This window comes from Cavia porcellus, unplaced genomic scaffold (assembly GCF_034190915.1).
Source record: "Cavia porcellus strain 051 isolate PalLab524CR breed Dunkin Hartley unplaced genomic scaffold, mCavPor4.1 scaffold_5, whole genome shotgun sequence".
Taxonomy (NCBI): domain Eukaryota; kingdom Metazoa; phylum Chordata; class Mammalia; order Rodentia; family Caviidae; genus Cavia; species Cavia porcellus.
Window position 1 is genome coordinate 57,853,144 of NW_026947488.1, and position 22,854 is coordinate 57,875,997.

General features: G+C 35.7%; 1 protein-coding gene across 4 annotated transcripts in view; it reads left to right on the forward strand.

The window, feature by feature from the left end:
- Dnajc13 (DnaJ heat shock protein family (Hsp40) member C13) overlaps positions 1 to 22,854 on the forward strand; it is a 132,189-nt gene that overhangs the window by 75,002 nt on the left and 34,333 nt on the right. For all 4 annotated transcript variants that reach the window (XR_010047570.1, XM_063248998.1, XM_063249000.1 and 1 more), the window contains 12 exons: positions 623 to 825; positions 1,854 to 1,938; positions 6,596 to 6,750; positions 7,205 to 7,250; positions 7,601 to 7,755; positions 8,993 to 9,194; positions 10,830 to 10,945; positions 11,737 to 11,815; positions 13,329 to 13,464; positions 19,958 to 20,142; positions 20,671 to 20,745; positions 21,884 to 22,003. Coding sequence is in view for 3 of the 4 variants with exons in the window: in XM_063248998.1 (XP_063105068.1) it covers positions 623 to 825; positions 1,854 to 1,938; positions 6,596 to 6,750; positions 7,205 to 7,250; positions 7,601 to 7,755; positions 8,993 to 9,194; positions 10,830 to 10,945; positions 11,737 to 11,815; positions 13,329 to 13,464; positions 19,958 to 20,142; positions 20,671 to 20,745; positions 21,884 to 22,003 (1,557 nt within the window). In the remaining variant the exon portion in view is untranslated. The remainder of the gene's footprint in view (positions 1 to 622; positions 826 to 1,853; positions 1,939 to 6,595; positions 6,751 to 7,204; positions 7,251 to 7,600; positions 7,756 to 8,992; positions 9,195 to 10,829; positions 10,946 to 11,736; positions 11,816 to 13,328; positions 13,465 to 19,957; positions 20,143 to 20,670; positions 20,746 to 21,883; positions 22,004 to 22,854) is intronic.

A 22,854-nucleotide genomic window follows, 5' to 3' on the forward strand; every position in this document is an offset into this window, starting at 1 on the left:
CCATGGTTTCAAGCCCCAGTATCATCCCTCCCCTTACCAAAAAAGAACTGTCATTACCGTGGTAACATTTAGGATTATAAATGAACTTTATATAGGTAGTGACAATTTCTGTTATAATAATTATGTCAAATAATGCCTCCAAATGATATGAAGAAATAAATTTTAATGTATACTCTAAAATTCACTGAATAATGCCATTCAGTTCAAGAATAATAGTCAGTTCTCTTCATCTGCAAAATTTGATTATATTCTCTTATCTTCAGCTTTTTAGGCTTACTTTGAATTTGACTATCAATAGTTTTGTAGTGAACCAAGCATTCTTGAAAGCCTGCCAACACAAATTTGGTTGTTCTCATTTTTTTTTTTTTTCTTTCCCCTTTATTTTGAGTCCTGAGAAGTTGCCCAGGCTGAATTGAAGTTGGGATCCTCCTAACTCAACCTCAGGGTTTATTTTAAATAGTGAATTTGCATGTTTTTTCGTAGTATATTACTGTATTAGTATTTCGTGGTGTATTAATTTATTTGTATTTACACTGATACAGAAAACATTGGCAAATTTTCCTTTTTTTTTTTTTTTTTTTTTTTTTGTCTTTTGTAATAATGATGCATTCCATCAATTAAGATGCAGGAATTGTGGACCAAAGGAATGTTAAATGCAAAAACCAGATGCTGGGCTCAAGGCATGGATGGATGGCGACCACTTCAGGCGATACCTCAGCTTAAGTGGTGTCTGTTAGCCAGTGGACAGGCTGTACTGAATGAGACTGACCTTGCTACCCTTATATTGAACATGTTGATCACAATGTGTGGATATTTTCCAAGCAGGTAAAATGTTATCAATGTATTCATGGTTAACAGGGTACTCTTAAAATGCCTTGTTCTTCCTGTTTGTGCAGATGCCCCCTCAGTAATGTTGTGGGATTGTGCTGCCAGTTTAAAACAAAGATGTCTATTTATAGCCTTGGGTAGTGCTGCTTTTCAGGACTTTTGTTGAAACAGATATATAATTTGCAAATTGATCATGTAGCTGAAAAGCAACCTTTTTTGGGAAATTTCAAGTAATATTACAAAATTGAGACCTACTGGCTATGTTGTAGGAATAGTAGTTTTAAAATAGTAAAGCACAATCTATAATCAGTGATGAGTGCAAGGCCCGGATCTGTTCAGTCCCTTCTTTTATGAAGGTGATTCTAGGCCCACTTCTTGACCACTTGACTGGTAAAGGTGGTGAGGGTTTGTTCTCTTACCAGTGTCATGATTATGACCCTTGCATGGAACTTCGCAGTCTTAATAAAACAGTTATATGTATGTCATTTTGTTTTATTACTAGACAAAAGATACGTTTTGATGGAAATTACTGAAAGATAGGTCATGTATTTTATATCAGGTTGTCCGTGTTTCCGGTTCTTGTTAAAGATCAGATTTGGTATAGAACCAAACATTTAGCATTCAGGAAAAATACAGCATTAAAACTAAGGCTGTATTTAGAAAATACTGGCCACAGTTGAAGATTTACATTTATGTGACAAAAGTTTGGTATGTACCCTTTGGGGGGACTCTCCTCTGACAGTGTGTTGGACAACACAAAGTTTAATCAAATAGTAAACAAGAGTCTTTGGCTCTTCTAGGGTACTGTTTTTCAAGGAAATCTTATGGAAGGAAATGAAGTCATATTAAGCAGCCAAATAGATTTAAACCAAAATACCTAATCATGTTCCCAGCTGTATGAGAGCTTAGTCTTCATTAACAGAAAGTAAGGTAACCTGCTTCATGCCTAGTAGAATGTCATATGCGCTGAACATAACAAATTTTAATTAACATATTAAATATTAACCTTAGAAAATATTTTTTAGGGACCAAGATAATGCCATCATTCGACCTTTACCCAAAGTGAAAAGACTGCTATCAGACAGTACTTGTCTCCCCCATATTATTCAGGTAAGTTACTTCTGTGTTATCAAACTGGGAACAAGATTTTAAGAATTATTGTCTCTTGTTTAATTTTCTTACAAGTCCCCTCTTTATTTTATTAAATTCACTCCATTTTCAAAAAGTCTGAACTCTGAATTACATTTATTTCACTCCTGAAATTGGTATTCTGAATATGTTGTGGAAGATTGTATACAGGAACCTAAAAATGGGCCGTCTCCAGATTTCAGCATTACTTTAAAAGAGCTTTATTAAAAAATCACACCAGTTCAGTAACTGAAAGGTAATTTAGTCTAGTTTGTGGTACAGTTTGATGTAAGGCTGGTGGGAAGCACACTGGCAGGGCACAGGTGTGGAGGTGGCAGCTTATGTTTCAACAAATAATTAATCATAGGAGTTGTATAATACAGAGTCCAGATTTGACCCTTCTCAGTTACCTGAAAACACTGACTCAAAGGCGTTACTATGTAGCTACAAATAATATAGAGTATATTAAACTTTCTTTTCTTTCTTTTGTATTACTCTGCTCTCTCAGAATTTAGTTATATAAAACACAGATTAGAGTATCCCCAAATCAGTCAGGTCCCAGAAATTTCAGGTAAATGTTTCCCTCCTGGCTATTGATTATGCTACTGTCAGGTTTACTGTATTTTTAAAAGTAACTTAGTATGTATTTCGAATGCATGATAAGTACATTCATCATGGGAAGTTGGCCCGACACACACAGTGAATGTTGATCCTTTTTATTTGCCCTTCTTCACTGCTTCCTCTGGTCTCCCTCAGATCTAATTTTGACATTAATTACACATACCTTGACTTTTGAATCCTGTCTGTGCTACTAGTTTGTGTGGTTTGTACCCATCACTTATACTTTGGTGTCAAAAGAGGGAACAACTCAGTTTATATTTTTATATTCACGTATTATAAGTGCCTAAGTTATTAGTGAGAAAGACTTTTGCATACAAGAATGCAGCTAATGCTTCCCTCACCCCTAACTTTTGTTATTTTAAAATTTTCTAACGCGAACATTTATGTTTAGGCCCTTAAGTAAAAGTACACAGTAAACCAGTACCCCACCCAGGGACCATGTGACTGTATATGTGAGGTGGTACAAGGAGCAGTTTGTTTTCTGTGTTAAGCCCTGAACAGGGAGATAAAATACCATGCCAAGAAAACCAGCAGCTCTCAAACATTTCCCCAAGATTTATGAAAGGGGGAGGACAGAAATTGTAATGAGAAAATAGAGAGATTGAAAACTTTTAAATGTGATCATAACTTGAGTCATAAGGCAGACGAAGGAATACATGTTTTAATTAACCAAACATGTTTAGTAATGTCTGACACCAAAGTGACTGAAGAGAAGAATTTTATCCGTCAGTTGAACTTTTTAAATAGCATATACCCCCTATATTTTTAATACTGAATTCCTGTATTTTAATACTAAATTAGAAGTTTTTGTTTTGTTTTACCATAATTTTCTGTAATCTGGGAGACTGTAATCTTTCTGAAACACAGTAAGGTGGCTGTTGTAATTTTCAGAATAGTATTTCCATTGGCTAGAAAGGAATTTCTGTATTTCATTAAACTTTAGGAGCAGATACTATCTGATACAGCTTCAGAATTTTTGGTCTAAGGTACAGAGTGAATGTGCTAGGTTGTAGTACACAACTTGAAATACTTTTTTCTTTTCATTTTTTTTCCCAGGCTAGCCTTGAACTCACTGTGTAGCTGGAATTCTTTTGTCAGCCTCCCAAATTCTGAGATTATAAGTGTATACCACTACAGCAAGTTCATAGTACCAGGTCTTGAACTGTTGTTGCCCTTAATGTTAGGGAAACTCTTATGTGACTGTTTCTCCATTTTTCCTTTGAAAAATATATCAAAATATGACACACTTAATATAAATACCTTATTGAACAGATAAGATACAAAAGCACAAATTTTAAGTTACTTACTTAAAAGATATGTAGTTCGTTTTTACATGATCCAGAGTTTTGACCCTCTAAATCATGAGCTAGTACTTAACATTTTATATATTTATTTATTTTTATTTAAAGAGAAAAAAGAAAGGACATGAAAAAACAAAGCAGTAAAAGGGCACAAGTGATATAGAATTTCAAGAAAAAAATATACAGTAAGAGATCACTGGTTAATAGGTTACATATTGTCTTCTTAGAAACAGTTGTCCAAATTATAAAATTAAAGCATATAACGTGGACATTCATACAGTGATATTGGAGACAGTTCCGTTCAATGATCCAACAAAAGCTCAGTAATACGGTTTTCCATCCTACACATTCAAACATACCTGTGGTTATATCCCCTAGTCCACCTTCCTTTCCTCTTTTTTTACAATAACAATTACACTTTTTGGGTTTTATTACTCCCACAGTTCTTAGTACTTTTTTTGAAGAGAATAAAATCAAACGTGACTAAGCAAAACAGAGTTAGTTAGAATAGAAGGATGGGCATAGTATATGTTGCAAAAATAGAATACCAGGTGATCGAAAGTGGTTACCATTGTGCCTGTTGCTATTTTTAAATTGAGTTGCCTATATCATCAGGTATAATAGAATTGATCAAAACAGTACAGAACAAGACCAATAAAACCGACACTGGAGACCTTACAGGACTTCAAAAAAAGATAATAGTCAAACCATAATGGGCATTCAAACTTGATACTATCAAACAAAATAGAACATAGTATAATCAGACAGAACAACATGGGGAGAGCAATACTGGGGTTCAAATCAGGATAATAGGAAAACAAAAAAGTTACTATAATATATCCCGCTATTTTAGTTTAGTTTTCTCTTAATTAAAAAAATGAAAAAAATAAATTAATTAAAAAAGGGGGGGAGATTGAGATAAAAGAGGACATTGTAACAGAACAACGCAGGTCAGAACTGAACAATTTAAGCATCATTGTGTTTCACCACCAGATAATCTAACATAATAGTAGTCACCATAGTGCCTCTTTTCTTGAATTATTTGAGTATAACTTCGTATATGCTATAGCATCAAGCATATCAAGACAGTGTGGATTATTATTATTATTATTATCTCCTGTTAATTTTACTGATAGCATTTGTCCAAATATTTGGAACTTTTTTGGTGGGGGCAGTCCTTTTGAGATAGAGTTTCATGATGCAGTTCAGGCTGGCCTGAACTTACTTTGTACACCAGCTTGACCTCAGACCCATAGCAGTCTTCCTGCCTCCATCCCGTGACTGCTGGGATTACACGCATGCACCACCACCCTGAGCCAATTAGGAATTCTTTGGAAGCAAGTGTTTAAAGAAAATTGAAATAGCACACTTACTGAATCTGATATTACTTGATTATGCCATGTTCATAGATAGCAGATCTGTGTGGTTTTGGTCCAGATCCATGACTGTGGTCTCAGATTTTTCTTTTAGGATTTTTATCTTATATTTCTAGAGCCACATCTTTTGGTATTTTCTGGTAGTGGAAGTAATAACTGGTGCTTCTGGTGTTAGTTGAGCCCCTTCCCCCATTTTTTTTGGTATTAGTATATGATCATAATACATAATGGTTACATTGTTGTGGGGAGTCTGTTGTTTTTAGGTCTCCTTCCTGTCCCTTCTCTCTCCCCTCTCTCCCTCTCTTGGTTTCCCCTCTAATTTGAGAATAAACATATGTGGCTGATTTATTTCATTTAAGACATTGTGGTTTCAAAGTGCAGCCACGTCTAGGAAGAAAGTAGCTGGGTTGAGTGAAATTCCTATTTTTAGTTTTTTGAGGAATCTCCATATTGCTTTTCATTCTGGTTTACATTTCCACCAGCAATGTAGAAGTTCCTTTTGCTCCACAGCCTTGCCAGCATTTATTTAATTTCTTGATACCTATTCTAAGATGGAATCTCATTATTATTTTATTTTGCATTTTTCCTAACAGTCAGAGACATTGAACATTTTTTTTCATGTATGTATCGGCCATTTATTTCACTTCTAAGAAATGCCTGTTAATTTCAGCTTCCCATTTTTTTGATTGAATGTTTTGGAGAGGTCTCATTGTTTTAAAAAAATTCTTATATATACTAGATATTAGTCCTCTGTGGTGTAGCTAACAAAAACTTTTTCCCATTCTGTAGATTGTCTCTTCACTCTGTTGGTTGTTTCCTTTGGTCTGCAGTAACTTTTTGCTGATTCTTGATGTAACCTCTTGCCTTTAAGTTGTACTTTTAGGGTCTACTTTTTAATGTCATTCCACTACTATCTGATTTTTATTTTGCTTTTTGAGTTATCAAGTGGCTGTCAGGGGTTTTTCATGTCAGTGCAAGTGAACTGAAACTAACTCAATAGATAGGCTTTTGTTTTGTCAGTAATAGAAAAACCTATTTAGGAAGATTTTCAAATAGCAGTTTTACCTGAAACATTTTGACAAAACTACCATCAAGTATATTTTGGCTTTTTCTAAGTGTGCTTTAATAAATTCTCAGCTGATACTTTATTGTCACTATAAAATACAGAATGAATCATCTTCTCAAATCTTTGTTAAATGTGATAAACGCACAGACTCTCACAGGTTTTTGTAATTTATAATAAGGTAACCTCAGCATACAAATACATAAACCTAAAATAAATGATTTGTAATTTTTTACTAATTAACCAAAACATTTTACTCTCTTTTATTTCTTTTTTAGCTCCTGCTGACCTTTGACCCTATCCTTGTTGAGAAAGTTGCTATTTTGCTGTATCATGTCATGCAGGATAACCCACAGTTACCTCGTCTGTATCTGAGTGGGGCATTTTTCTTTATCATGATGTACACAGGCTCCAATGTGCTTCCTGTTGCTCGGTAATAAAGAATAATCATTCTAAATTTATTTGAATTATACATGAACAGATTCATTAAATTGAATTTTTGTGACTATATCATTTTTTTATCTCCATTATAAAAACTAAATACTGTATAAATTTTTGGACAGAAGAGTAGGGAGAAAATTACACAATTATATACCAGTTTTATCACGTCTAAGAATTTTATCATCTAGCATTTTAATATGTGTTTACCATAACTATTAACAGGTAGTTTTACATTTTGATTTTTTAAAAATTTAGCAGTTTTTCATAGTTACATAGCTTATTACATATTTTAAAAATCTTTCTGTAATACAGTGTTGCTTTAATCAGAAGTTAATCTGGGAATGTGAATTATGGGTTATCATTTTTACTTTATTTAGTCTTTGGAAACAGGTAACTACACCCAGATTAGTTCCTATATCTGACAGGTAATTTATTTTTCTTTCTAGGTTTTTGAAATACACACATACCAAACAGGCTTTCAAGTCAGAGGAGGTAAGCCAGATTAATCCTCTAAATATTTGACACTGAGAATGCTGTCTTAGTGTCGTACAGTTTTCTGAGCTATATATGTTGACTTAGATTGTAGAACTTGAGGGCCGGCATTGTTACTTGTTTATTCATGTTACCTTGCATATAGAAAGCTTAAGCTGATTTTTTAAATTGAAAGTAAATGTCCAGTGATTAATTATACCCTGATACCTCTGTGAATAAAAGTTGTGTAAAGCAGTGTATTCTACTTGTGCTTTTTTAATAAAATATTCTCTAATCATAATGCATTTATCAAAAAAGTAAAAGATAATTTTAGTGTTTCTGACTACATTTGGTTTGATTTCGTTTTAAAGACAAAAGGACAAGATATTTTTCAGAGAAGTATACTTGGACACATCTTACCTGAAGCAATGGTTTGTTACTTAGAAAATTATGAACCTGAGAAGTTTTCAGAGATTTTTCTAGGAGAATTTGATACACCAGAAGCAATTTGGAGCAGTGAAATGAGGTAAATAACCAGTTGAATGTATTTTATGCTAGAATTTTTGGTGCTTGCCATTTGGTTTGGCTTCTGTTGAATAAAAATGTTTTCATTAGTATCATAATCTAAAGTGACAGGAATTTCCATATAAGTGATAAGTTTGTATAAAGCCTTGAGCTTTTTTGTATTCAACACAATTTGACAAAATTACCTTAATAGAGCTCTAAGCCTGTTACCATTAGTAGTTCCTCAACCTATTTATAGAACCGGTAAGACTTTAGGCAGTGAACTAATAAATATTTGTAGATAATATTTACAGAGAAAATGACATGTGTTTTGGATATTTGGAAATAGGACTATACTCCACTAATTCAAAACTATGCCCACAAACAGCAAATCTGACTAGGTCTTTGCAAAATACTTTTAGGATGAGGTTTTCCTAACCAGCACACTTTGAGCTTTATTAAAAAGTTTGCATTCTTACAAAATGTCTTTATTAAGAAAAAGAATGCCAAATGAGAAGCCTGTAGAAACACAGAAAAAGGAGTGACGCAAAAAGCAAATGGTAACATCCAACCAGGTTCTGTCTAGGAATTTTGGCAGCTAATAGATCCAGTTCAAGGTAGTTTCTGTAGGTGGAAGCTATTGGATTTTCTGAGTCAGTCATTCTCAAGCTGACTTCATGCTCCCTTGCCAACTGCTGATTAGCATTGGACGTCTTTGGGTAAGTTCACCTGTAGATTGTCATTTGCTGACAACCAGTTTTTCATTAGGATAAATATGAATATGAATACATTAGCAGCAGTTCTTGTGTATAATATTTTTCTTCCGAAATTTGCTGAGTTCTCATCTAAAAGCTGTATCACTGTATACTAACCAAATCAAATTTCTGCTTACTGAGAGCTAGGTCCTAGTTGTAATCAATTGCTTAAAATAAATACTATATATACCATGTAATGAGCTTTTTTGGGATAATAGCAAACTTGAATTCTGTGGCTATCAGTTGACCTTGTAATAGATAATTTTGTTTTTCCACAAGAAGGACTGAACATATCAGTCTTTTTTCTCAGATCTTTATAAATATTACAGTAGTTCGTTTTCATTGAATATTTTTGTACAGTATGACCTTGAGTAGCATACTTTGAAGCTCACATCTTAAGCCAATAATTGAGTTAACCGAAAAAGAAGACCTGTATAGTTATCTTGCACAATTATCTATTTTAACATTCTCTTTATAGTAAGTCAATGGTTTCTGTAATTGTAGGCGCCTCATGATAGAGAAGATTGCTGCCCATCTTGCTGATTTCACACCTCGTCTTCAGAGTAATACAAGAGCACTTTATCAGTATTGTCCCATCCCAGTTATCAACTATCCACAGTTAGAAAATGAACTATTTTGTAATATTTATTATCTCAAACAACTTTGTGATACACTTCGGTTTCCAGATTGGCCAATTAAAGACCCGGTAAGTTAGCCTACTTTGTGCCTTCTTACGTTATAAAAACAGCTTCTCGGACAGTTTTCCTCCTCTGATTAAAAGCAATGATGCTTCTCTGAGTATCCCCTCTATGTAAACACAGTGTAACTGTGAATATAATGCAATATATTGTGTACATCTCTAATTGAAAGGAATTTTTTTGAGGGAGTATTAACTTTACAATCTTTATATTAATATGGTAAGTGTAGAACATTTCATGCCATATATATATCAGTTCTGTACTGTAACAGCTTGGCATAGTTTGTATTTATAGCAGATTGATCAAGCTGCTAGGTATTAGAAGTAGTCTGTCAGAGGTGTAGCTTCTGCCTGGCCATTAATAGCTGTATGTAACATTCACTGTGTTGTTTAAGTTCTCCAGTCTTCAGCTCTTATCTCTAACATAGTGGTAATAGTAAAGAGCCAGCTGGCTCTGGGTCTGATTGTGAGTATTCCTAGCACACATGAAAAGCATTAAGTGCTCACATGCATGACAGTGTGTGCTGCTGCTTATCCAAGGTACCTTTAGGACCCCTCTTATCTGAATCTTTGGATACATTGGGAGCATGTAATAAAATAGGCCCCGAAGCCCATGTTGTTCTGTTCTTACACCATTATCATTACCAAAAGATTTTACAATTGGCATTTGTATCATATATCAGCTCTTTACAGATTTAAACAAGTGGCCTTTGATATTTGGGTTTAGAATCAACATGTGATACAATAGAAAACATACGAGGGGCTGGGGGTTTAGTTCAGCGGCATAAGCGCCTGCCTTGAAAGCAGGCAGTCCTGAGTTCGATCCCTGGTACCGATAAAAATGAAAAAGACCAAAAAAAAAAAAAAAAAAAAAAAATACGGATGTTTTAGTCAGATCTAGGTCTAGATCCAGCGCCACCATTTATTGATTGGGAAACATAGCTGTCTCTCACAATCTTGGCATGTACTTGAAATTTTTAATAAGAATTAAATTTACTAGTCTGTGAAGTACTGACCTCCTTGGCACATAGTCATGAAATAAATAGGTCTCCTTTTCATTCAGTGCCCAGCTTAAGTCTACTGTCCTTTACAGTTTTGAGTGCCAGCATAACAAGTATTACTAGATTACTTTGAGACGCATACCGTAATATACTGCCTGCTTTCTTCTTATAGTGTATCCTCTACCGATTTCATGATTCCTGTGCTTTTTGAATGTTTGTTTAAAAATTAAGGCAGAGACACAGAATATAAGAAAATAAAAAATAGAGGAAATATCTGGACAAAGTGATACAGATCTATAATTCCAACTACTTCAGAGGTTTGAGGCAGGGCAACTGCACATTTGAGTGGCCTGGACAACTTAATAGGACCTTGTCTTTAAAAAGTTTAGAGATGTCAGCCAGTGTTCCTTGGGTTCAATCCCTAGGACCACAAAAACAAAGAAGGAAATTGCCTGATAATAAAGACTTTGCTACCTAACTATACAACAATATTAAGAACAAGTTTGTTACTTGCTTTTCAGAAAGCTTAGTTGGATAGCCTTGAGATGCTGATTTAAATAAATATAGCACAAGTATTTTGTAGCTTAAAAATTCTCAAATAATTTCCCTTAGTACATACAAATTTTAATCTTCTTTCTTAAAGGTTAAGCTTCTGAAAGACACCCTTGATGCCTGGAAGAAGGAGGTAGAAAAGAAGCCACCTACCATGTCAGTAGATGATGCTTATGAAGTGCTTAATCTGCCTCAAGGACAAGGACCGTGAGTTAATTTCCAGTATTATGATAGTAACTGTCTGCCTTCCCTTGAAATATAGTATCAAAGACAAAGTTATTTTAAACCAACCATTTTTAATGTTTTTGCTAATCTTTGATTCACATGTCTGTGGGAATAGCATGCAGAACTAGATTCATATGCCTTTCTTGTATTGCAGATGTGTTAACCAAACTGCGTGCTTGTAGAATTACTGTTCTTTATTTTGACACATTATATGCAAGTACCTGTACTGTTATCTTGCATGTTACTCTGTTGATTGATTCTCTCCTTCCTCTTACAACTTGATGTTATGCATGACTATACCTAGGATACTAATGATGCACTTGGAAAGAATGCAGAATTACTGTAGTAATGTATCAGTGAAGTTTTGTAAAACTAGTTATATTAAAGAAAAATGTTTTAAAAGGCATTTTCTTAAGGTATAGATTAAAATTTTTTGTACATTTTTTGAAACACTAATATAGTAACTTAGAATTGTAGAGTTTGAATTGGTATTTAGAACGTTTTGACAAAACGAGTTTTTAAAAATTTTCTTAGTCCTTCAAATCCAAAATACAGATTTATAATTAAAAAGGAATGATAATCATTTTTGATTATCATTTTGTGGATAATTCACCTATAAATATGACATAAAAAATAATCTTGTGTAAGTTTTAATGGGTTTAATTTGGTGCCTAAATTCAGGATTACACATAATTCTTCATATACTAAGAATCTTACAATAATGTTTTCTTATATCTTACTGTATTTCATAAAATAACTTTTCTGCTTCACAGACATGATGAGAGCAAGATTAGAAAGGCTTACTTCAGACTTGCACAAAAATATCACCCTGATAAGAATCCAGAAGGGAGGGTATGTACTGCCTTTGGAATTAGGGCTGATGGGTTTACTGTCTTTTCTTCTTTTATTGTTTAGGAGGAGAAATGATATCACCTTCTATGCTAGAATCTGCCTCATAATATATAGTTAGTGTATGTTTAATAAGCTTTAACCACATGCCTATGTTTTCTGTGGAAACACTCCTCAGTTCAGTACAAGTCTGCCCTTAAACTAATAACATGGGAAAATTAATTCTCTGTCCTTATCTGTGAATTAACTCCAGTGGGCAATCACAGGAATATTTAAAAGAAATAAGGACAAACTTAATAGATTCATAAATGATGTCCAGATTGCTTCAAATATATATATCATTTTTTAATGACATATAACTTCTTACCATTCTAAAAGAAATAGAAAATTTGGCTGAGTTAGTAAATCCATCTGTTGCCAGCATTCCCTGGTACCACCTCTTTCAATGAGAATTTATAGAAGATGAAACCATAAAAGAACTACTAAAATTAGGATTTACAATCTATTGCTAGAAACTGATTTCTACTGATGTCAGGTCAGGGCTTTTCATTTAACACAGACACACTGTGCCTGAATAGGAAGAAGTGACATTAGATACTATTTTTGTTGGATAAAGCTTTTTTTTTTTTTTTTGGTCAAAAATTTGGGTATTGTTGTGTTTCTCGAGTACCTAGTAGCAATTAAAATTCATCTGAGAGAAAAGATAGGAAGAAAGTTTTTAGTTTGTTTATTAAATTGTGAGTCTTAGCATATCAGGTATATAGAACTCCTTAAAGCTACAATAGTAAACTAATATGAAGCTGACATAAAAGCATATAGATAATGTACAGCTTTAAGAGCGCAGACTTTGGAGTCAGACATTGGTGTAAGTCTTAATGCTGCCACAGTTGTGTTTCTAAGCAGTTTACTTAAAATCTGATCCTCATGTACAAAAGGTGCACAGAGATGGCTCTCACATTACGTGGCTGTTTTTATAATAAAACAAGATAATGGCGGTTTTAAATTTTTTCTTTTTCTCTTTTAATTATTCAGTATTATTCCAGTTACTTTTTAATACATCTAATCCACTCACTTCATTGTGCTTGTTGTGTTTCTGACAAGCAAATTATGCCACATTACTTCTACTCCAGACTCTTACTTGACTTTCCAATGCATTAAGGATTAAAAAACATAACAGTGGCACTTGGCACAAGGCCTAACATAGTGCTTAATAAATGGTAAGCTCTTATCAGAACTTTTCTGTGTTACTTGAAACCCTCTAGTGTCTTTGAGTTTAACATGACATACTGACAAGATACATCTGAAATTTTTATTTGAAGAATTATTCATTAAATAATAAATAGTATAGCTATTTGGAAAGAAACAGTTTTACACCAGTAGTATACCAACTAGATTACAGTTGGAATGAATTCTTTAATGAAAAAAAAAGAAATTGTTGGTAAATTACAAACTAACTGTATTAGTTGTGATACAAGATAGTGTGGATTAAAATACAATTATTTTTGCTTATATACAGGATATGTTTGAAAAAGTAAATAAAGCCTATGAATTTTTATGTACCAAATCAACAAAAATAGTGGATGGGCCAGATCCAGAAAATATAATTTTAATTCTGAAAACACAGAGCATCCTCTTCAACCGCCATAAAGAAGGTAAAGCCTTTGTTAATTCACAAGCTTTATCTACTAGCAAGTCTGACATGTTACTTGTTTCTGTAGTGGAACTTAGTAGGTTTAGAATTCTTATTGCAGAGGTTGTTGGAATCACATCTTTGATACAGGAGAAGAGTAGTTTTCTAAGGGAAGGCTAAAATGTTTTATATCTTCTCCCTCTTACCTATATTTTTTCAGTACGGCTCCTTTCTAACAGGGTTTCATTATTTACATTTCCACTCCATGGAGTTACATGGTTAGTTTTTGTGTTTAGTTAGCAGCAGTCATACTGTATGAAATCTAAGGTATTAAATAGGATCTAGAATTTAAAAATCATGTAATGTTAAATTATGCATAATACTGTGCCTCTTTTAACTCCAAAAGCCTCAGGAAGTTGAAAACACCAAGAATGTTTAGGTATTTAAAGAGCAGTAGAAAGCTTTAAAATGAAGATACACTACTGCTTACATACTGTGTTTCCCATTGTGGCTTACAAGCCCCTGCAGTGGGACAGTTAGAAGGACACTAGTATTAATGAAATAGTGTGATTTCTGAGTAGTGTTCTCAGGCATGGTTGCAAGGTCATTGTGGTAGCCCTAAATAGCAGCAGCCCAGAAAACCAAGAGAATATTGAAAACATTTAATGCTTTGTTGGGAATGTGGGAGTTGGGATCCCTATGGTAAATGCCCAATGGCTTGGGAATGGAACTTGGCAGACAGCAGAAAGTGAGAGAGAGTCATTTGCTGTAGTGGGATGATGTTGGGGTAAAGGAAGAGAGAACAATGGGGATCTTAGATAAACGTGGAGAGCATATACTACTAAGAACAAACTTAGAAATCTTTTTCAAAACATTTAATTACTTTGTAGTGGCTTATAATTAATATTAGCCACAGGGTACAGTTGCAACTTAACACTTGTTTATTTGTTTTCAAAACTGTCCTCTATTCTCCCCATGGGGGTTTATATTCATTAGGTTCCAGAGTGTGGTTTTTGATCTGATAGGATTTACAATTTATTCTTGTCTTTTACTGCATGCATGCATGCATGTATGTATGTATATATGTATGTATGTGTGTGTCAGAGGAGGAAACTTGGGACCAGTTCTGAAAGGCTTTTTTAAAAAGTCCATCTTAGAAATAACTTTCAATTTAAGTTAAATTATTTGTCAGTCTCAAAAAGCAAAAGGTTTTATGATTCAAACAAGATTACAGAGGTACTTATAAAATTATGGTCGATTAATGTTCATATTCCTATCTAATCGATTAGTTTATAAACTAATAATTTATACCTACCTATGCCATCTTTAGCTTTTAATTTGCTTATCAGTACATGGAATCAGCTAAGTATATTTAACTTGCTGTCTTGTATTTCTAACCACAAAATATTTTTAAAAGTTTGTTTTAATGGAGCAAATAGAAAAATATACTTGTTATCCAGAAAGATAACATGTTCATTCCCATTTAAATAAAATGCTTTCTTGAAATCTTTTTTCTTTTAAAAAGATATGTATTATAAGCATTGGTACAATTTCTGATGCATTTGCTGTATCTTGCTCCCATCAGTTGAAAAGTAACAAAGTCAGGTATTGGCACACGTCTGTAATCCCAGCACTCGGGAGGCTTAAGCAGGAGGATCACAAATTAAGAGTCCAAACTGGGCAACTTAGTGACTTAGACCCTATTTCAAACAAGTGGGTGGGTGTATAGCTCGGTGCAAAGGTCCAGTGGTTCAGTCCTCTGTACTGAAAGGAAAAAAGAAAAAAACACGTGGCTAACACAAAGTAGGTATTCTTCCAGAGGTCAAAACCAATTGTTAATTACCAGAAAAGATTATTTTTTAAAATTTGGGAAATCCACCAAATAAACTTACTTATAAAGGAAAGATCCAAGGCATTTTATACTAGGTTTAGTTTCTTGGGTTTTTTGTTGTTGTTGTTTTCAGTTTTTCAAAATGAAGTTAAGAAATACTCAGGATGTTAAATATTGGGGAGGTGGATGGAGCAAGCAGTGTGGAATGAGGATGTCGCTGAGGCAGCCAGGGCCCTAGGCATGGGTGGTACCCCAGCCTTCAGTGCTGGGGACCGCTGCCAAGGCTCAATCTGGAGACCAGGCCGCCTGCGTGTTCCCATTTGTTCCCCCAAGTCACTACTTCTCTGGGTGGCGGTATACTGGGGAAAGGGGTGGTGGCCAGGCCAAGGCGCCTAAGGCCTCCTCCAGCTGTGTGTGCCCTGAGGAAATTGACACAAATGAAAAGGAAGTAGTTGAGAAGGAAGTCACTCTTTACTTGTTGTCAGGTGAGCAGCTGCTTTGTGAAGCCAGCACGGTCCTGAAGTGTGTGCAGCAGGATTGCTGTCAGCGTGGCCTGTATGGGAGGCTCGTCTGCACAGACTTCAAGGTTGCCTTCCTGAGTGATAGTGAATATGGACTGGATAATGGTGAAACTCAGTTTAAGAATAAGGTTGTAAGAGAAAGTGACATTACCCTTCACTGTATTGACCTGGTTAATGGAGTATTTGATGGAAAACAAACTCTTTGGATAACTGAAGAAATACCCCAAGAAACTCATCATCCACTGCACAGGCCTCCAAGTGTTCTGCTTTTCTCTGAGGTATACAAAACAAGTTCAGAGGATTGTCTATGGAATAATTCATCATATCCAGGCTCCTAAACTACTTAAAAGATTTTTCCTGTTTTACTCTGCAGCTGCTGCACAAAATAACATGCACACTGATCCCAAGGTCCATACAGTAATGTTTGACACACTTAACTGTTTCTGTAACAGTACTGAATTTTGGGACACAGATATAAAATGGTTATTTCTCTTGGAAAGTAGCAGCTGGCTTTACATAGTCAGACATTGTCTGATAAAAGCAATAGAGATCACAGAACACATTAAAGTACAAAATATGAGCATTGTTTTAGATGAGAATGCCTCTGGCCTCTGCTGCCTCCTATCTTCTCCAGTGCAAGTGATGATGGATCCCCAGTGTCGAACCTTGAAATGCAGAACATCTTCTATGACCGTTGGCACAGCAAGCCTACTGACTACCATGGTTTGTTGTTGCCCCTCATATAGAGGGGCCAGAAATCAAAGATTGGGCACAATGCTACTTGCATTGGATTCCAGAAACCCAAATCAGAGGTGGTAGTAGAGTGACCACCATGCACAAAGTCTTTGAAATGATGGAGGAAGTCCAGCACTTACAAGAGAAAATCAGAAAGCAGCACCACAGCCCAGTGCCCCGCCAGGCTGAGGCGCCCTGCCTGCTGAGGAACTCGGTCCATCTGTCTTCTCTTTCTTTTCACTGCTCCAGCGACATTTGTCTAAGCCTGTCTTGCCCACCAGCAATTGGAGAACTTTGGGAGATAAAGAAGATCTGGCTAAATGAGAAGACGAGTTTGTGGACCTACGGGATGTGTAACTTGTGTTTTGGGTGACTGTGTCGAGGTGTGTGGGAGGTTAGGATCATTGCTGTCTGGACTAGTATATTTCCAGTGCTGGGAGGGACCTAGCCCATGGAGAAAACCTAGGTCTTGAAGAAAAGAACTTTTCTCAGTTTTTTCATGGTTCTGAAAGACTATGCTATTAAAATTGTATCTCAAGTATTATTAATTGGAAGGAATTCTTGACTGTTTTCTGATGCCTAAGTACTAGAGAGAACCCCCAGGGGCCAATTTACTACTATAAAGAACTTGAGTTTGATATTCTTAAGATTCACTTCTTTCTTCTGGTTCTTTCTCTTTTTTTGGTACTGGTAATCAAACTCATGTCCTCGCCCTTGCTGGGCATGCACTGTGCCACTAAGCTAGACCCCCGACCCCTTCTGGTCCTTTCTGCACCAAGATAAATTCATCCCACCATTGGGAATAGGAATTTGAGAGTCCCTGTCATGAGCAAAGTCAGCCTTACGTGGTGTTTGCATGTATTTGAAAGACTGAGATAGAGGTACTAAGATGAATGGGATTCACTTAAACCACAGCATTTTTCCTTTCTTGTTCCTTTTGTCTGTGGAGAAACTAGAAAGGTCCACCATTGTCACATACCCTAACATTCAGCCCCTCCTCACTCCTTCCTGGCCTGTGTCTGTGTATCAGTCAGGGTTTATTAGTGAAACATGTAAGATACACAACTCTATAAGAAATTACAATATTGGCTTACAGTGATCAGCCATACAGTGAAATAAGAGAGTGTGCAGAGGATGTCTGCATGCTAGAGGTCGAAAGGTCCATCCTAAGGGCTGGAGCTTGCTGCAGTGTCCCATGCAAGTCCGTCAGGAGGCTTATGGGTGTACTATGGAACACTGAAGAGTCTACGGTGGAGGGCTGAAGAGTCCCAGGCAGAGCCGAATAGTCTGTGCCAGAAGCCAGGAGATGGCGACATCTGAGCTAAAAATGAAGACTGGAGCTCCTCCGAAGAAGCAGCAGTCAGTCCCTCCTCATTTGCCTATTTAATGTGTGCAGAATGTTACAAACTAGGGACCCTGACCCATTGCTGAATCTCTTAAAGTTCCAACATTTTCAAATGTTGAATCACTTGGCTAGGCTTCTGGACTTCTCCAGTTGACATAATGTATAAACCATAACATTCCCATATCATGTGTTGAGTACTAGTTCAGCCACCACCCACTCCTTCCTGTGCTGACAGCTGTGGGTCTTTTCTCAGTGCTGCCCCCCTGCACTGTCTGCCTTGGAGCACACAGTCTCAGTGTCTTGCTGCTGAAGCTGCTGGTGAAACTGGGGGATCTCTTGGTTTGCCCAGAGGGGTATCTTGGCCTCTGGAGTTTGCCAGTATTTGAACACCTTGACCCTGAGAGCATGCTCCTCTGGTCTAGTTCCTCAGCTGCCTCCCAGCTGCTTGCTTGCCTACCTGCTAGGCTCCTGCAGTCTGCTAGGGGTCAGCTTTTGGGAATGCGGCTTGGGAAAGCAGCTAATCAGCAATGCCAGAAGTTGTGATTCTCACAGGATACCTCAGTGATTCAAGAAGCAATAGGAAAAAACTCAATGATACCTGGTCTTCTTAGAACTGCTGTATGAAGTCATATGTATTTTTTTAATGTAGGAAAATATACTTTGTAAGGACCAGCTTTTTCATTCTCAGTGGAACTCTTGTCAAATCCTACAAAAGAAAGGGAAAAAACTGTTATATTAGAATCTTTCAGATTGAATATTTGCCTTTTATATACATTCCCTTTTCAGAATAGATCCCACTTTGAATGTTAGATGTTAGAAATACCTGCTCTGGAAGGCAATAGGACAATTTGAAGCTATTGACAAAGGAGTTCCTAATTTGCACTGAATCATCTTTGTACATACAACCATTTTGCTCTTCTCTGTTCCATCTTAATGTGCAAGCCAGGTTGGTCAGATAAGATATCAGGTTGAGGGGAGGGTGGGATTTGTGCATGTGGGAGCCACACATACCTCAGTGTTTGTTTTCTTAAGAGTCTTAGGAGTGAGGTCAGCATTAAGTTTGCAGTAGCGATTTTTAAAAATACATGAGGAATTTAGTATAGGAAAGGGAGTTCCTAGCTCACTTCATATATGCTCTGGGCCTTCTTAAACTAGCACTAATCTCCCCTTACCTCTCTGCCCCATTTCCTCCCAAATATACTATGAGCTTACTATTTTGTTACCTTGCTATAACATGATTATCTGTTTGTAGCCTCTTCAGTCTCAGTACTTGTCAGTCCCAAAATGCCTGATGTGATGCTTTACACTCCATAAAATATGATTTAAAGGCACAAAATCATGGCCTTTCTGATAGCAGCTGAATGTGCATTGAAATATTTTTCTATGATTTTTTAAAAAATTACGATAACAAAATAAGCTTATAACACATAAGGTCATGATGATTTATGTATTTATATTTGAAATCAGATTTCTATAGTTTGTATTTGTGTACAGAATTCTCAGAGGGTTTATATATTGTGAAATTTATATTCAGGAGTCAGATGTGGATTGTGCTTAACAGTAAAAGCTAAATGAGACCATGTACTTTAAAATGCTGCACTGTGCAAGTTTGGAAATGTACATGAATAATTTATATAATACCTTGCCTGCCTTTGTTGATATCTCCAAGTTTTTACACTAAAGATAAACTAGCTTTAATTTCAGTTTAAAAAAAAGAATAAGCTGTTGGGCTATATCTGTGTAAATATGCTTTTTATTTTCTGGATGCACAAAAGTTTATACCTGTATTCTCATTGCAACGTATCTGTTTTATTTTTTGTTTTTGGTATTGGAGATCGAACTGACAGCCTTGCACTTGACAGGCAGAAGTTTGTGCCGCTGGGATAAACCACTAACTAGCCCACTGCAACTTATCTGATTTGCGGAAATTAAGGCACAATTTACAACCAAAAAGAAAAAGGATGTTAAATTTTTTTTTTAAGGCAACATAATTGAACATAAGTCTCAAAATTCATTTAAAGCCATGGCATAATCTGATTTTGTTGTTTTTTGTTTTCTTAACACTAATCTTTTATTGTTTCAGACTTACAGCCGTACAAATATGCAGGATATCCCATGCTTATTAGAACTATAACAATGGAAACTTCAGATGACCTCCTTTTCTCAAAAGAATCCCCATTGTTGCCTGCTGCTGCAGAGCTGGCTTTCCACACTGTCAACTGCTCAGCTCTCAATGCTGAAGAGCTCAGGAGGGAGAATGGGATAGAGGTAAGATGAGTGACTCTGGGCTTACCTTTATGCTAGTTGAAGCACCTGAAATGACATTTTGGTAATAGAAAATTCACCCAGTACAAATGTAGTTGAGACAGTTTCTCCTTTAATTTATTCCAACAGATAACACATTATTCTCAATATTCTAGATAAAACTAAAGGTACAAATGGAGCTTAATTTTAAATATGAATTAGAGAACATTGATTACAAAATTAGAAAAGGAATGTTGCTTGAACATTAGATTTTGGGAAGATTTCTTAAGGAACTTTTAGGAATCTTTAATTTGTTTAATAAATATTAGTCTAATATTAATTTAGGTACCAAATATCTTACATTAAAAGATTGTTTAAAAGAATTAAGGTGTATGTTATATATCAGTTCCTCATGAGGAATGTACTGCAAACATGTACTAATTAAGAAAATAAATAATAATTTTTAAAAAGGTTGTTTATTCCTGCCAGGAAAATGCTTTTCATGCTTCTGTTTCAAAATGGAAAGCTTACTGTTGACCTCTTTTCCTGCAGGTGTTACAGGAGGCATTTAGTCGCTGTGTGGCTGTCTTGAATCGCTCTAGTAAACCAAGCGATATGTCAGTACAGGTGAGGCTAAAATACGTGGCTCCCAGACATTTACACTAGACCAGTGGCTTAGTCTTTACATATATGAGAAGCAGCTGAGAGCTCATTAAACCATGGGTTACTAGCTTCTGTCTCTGCCATACTGTTGAGTTTGTAATTCAGTTCTAGTGTTGAGTATGTGAATCTGCTGCTCTAATCAGTCTCTAGGTGAAGCTGGTAGTTACAGGTCTCTGTGTCACACTTTAGGAATCATTTATGTGTTAGCTTCAATGATTTCTTGTTAAATTAGAGTAGTACAGTATACTGAATCCTTACATCTCCATACCAGCTATAGACCTTTGTCATTCATTTCACGTATCTTCTACCCACTTCTGTAATGTTTTTTGTCTACCTCTTTCCCATGTATGTAGTAGTTTTACTGACAGTTTTTAAGGTCATAATAGATGAATTCTTTGATAGAAAAAAATTTATCATGAATTCATTAAAATTGGAGAGCATATCTTTACGTAGTCCTTATATAGGCTAGTAAAATTTAGAATATAAAAGTTATTTTTAGTTTTACAGTACTGAGAAACACTGCCTTCTGAGTATAACCTTGTTTTGAAATACATTATATAAATAGAACTGTGATATCCTGCCATGTGAAAAAGCCGGAGAAAAATACTTTTTAAATAAAGACCCCGAGATGAAATATTTGAGGCTTTCAGCCTTTTGGTATTTTTTTGTTTGTTTAGACAGGTTCTCACCATGTAGTTCATTCAAGCTGGCCTTGAACTCACAGCAGTCCTGCCTCAGCTTTCTAAGTGCTAGAATTACAAGAGTGTGCCACCACGCCTGGCTTGTCAGTCATTTATAGAGTTTTTTTCATATTTTCCTTCTTGTCACATCTCTAAAAACATAAAAGCCATTCTTGGTTTACTGTTGATAACCCAGAGCAGGTCATGATTGTTTAGTTCCATGGGCTATAGAGGCCACAGTTTGCTAGTCTGTTAGGTATCTTACTGACAAAGACTAGTGACGTAGTAGAAACCTGTTTAATTTTGGAGCATTGTATATGTCACTAAGCATTGTTCAAAAATTTCTGCTGATTTGATTCCTACTGTGTTTTATGTAAAGAATGTATATGTACTCTTGTTTTTTCCCACTGTGTTGCCTGCAGGTGTGTGGGCACATAAGCAAATGCTACAGTGTGGCAGCTCAGTTTGAAGAATGTCGAGAGAAGATCACGGAAATGCCTGGTATCATCAAGGACCTCTGTCGAGTGCTCTACTTTGGCAAGGTGGAGTTGATGGTCATATTTCTGGATGCATTTAGCAGTGGTTTCCTTGTCAAGTAGCCAGATTGTTTTCCCAAAACTATTTGTAAGTAAACTGGGTAGATCTCAAAGCATTTTTCACAGAAACTTTGCTGAAGATGAAGGCTTTGTTGGTAGGCTGCCCCACGAAAAGTAAGACTAGCACAGCATATCTAAAGGAAGTTGTCACTTAATTTCTAAGGGAGAAAGGCTGAGAAAATAGAGAAGTTAGGCTACGTCAGTGTAATAAAAGTCCAGGTAAAACCTAAACTTAGAGTGGGAAAAACTTTAGGGGATCTCAGAACATATTGTTACCTCCCAATCCACAACTGCTGAAGGATAAACTGTGTTACTGGAAAGAGAGACTCTTTAAGGAGTTGGTCAGGGCGAGTTGTGTTGAGTAGAACAGGAATGAAGTACTTAACCCTGAACTAACATAGTCTGAGATAAGGAACCTGATGAAATACCTCTTCATCTGTATCTACTTGATAGCCTTAAAAAGTGTTTAATAACAGTACACACTGTGGTATAATGAAATGAAGTCAGTTTATACTTTCACAAAAGAGATGTACATAAGATCACTATTGTATAAGTTACTATTGATGCCTTATTGCCATTTTTAAAAGTTAAAAATAACTAGAAATCGGAAAAGCTGTGTTTCCAAGTCTTTGGACACTGGTCTCAAAAATACTAACTTAGTATACTTTTATTTTTGGCTGGCTGGCTGGTTTTCTTTCTTTTTTTTCTTTCTTTCTTTGTTTCTTTTGTTCGTATGTTCATTTTTTTGTTCATTCATTCATTCGTTCTTTTTGGATGCAGGGTCCCCTTAAGTGTAG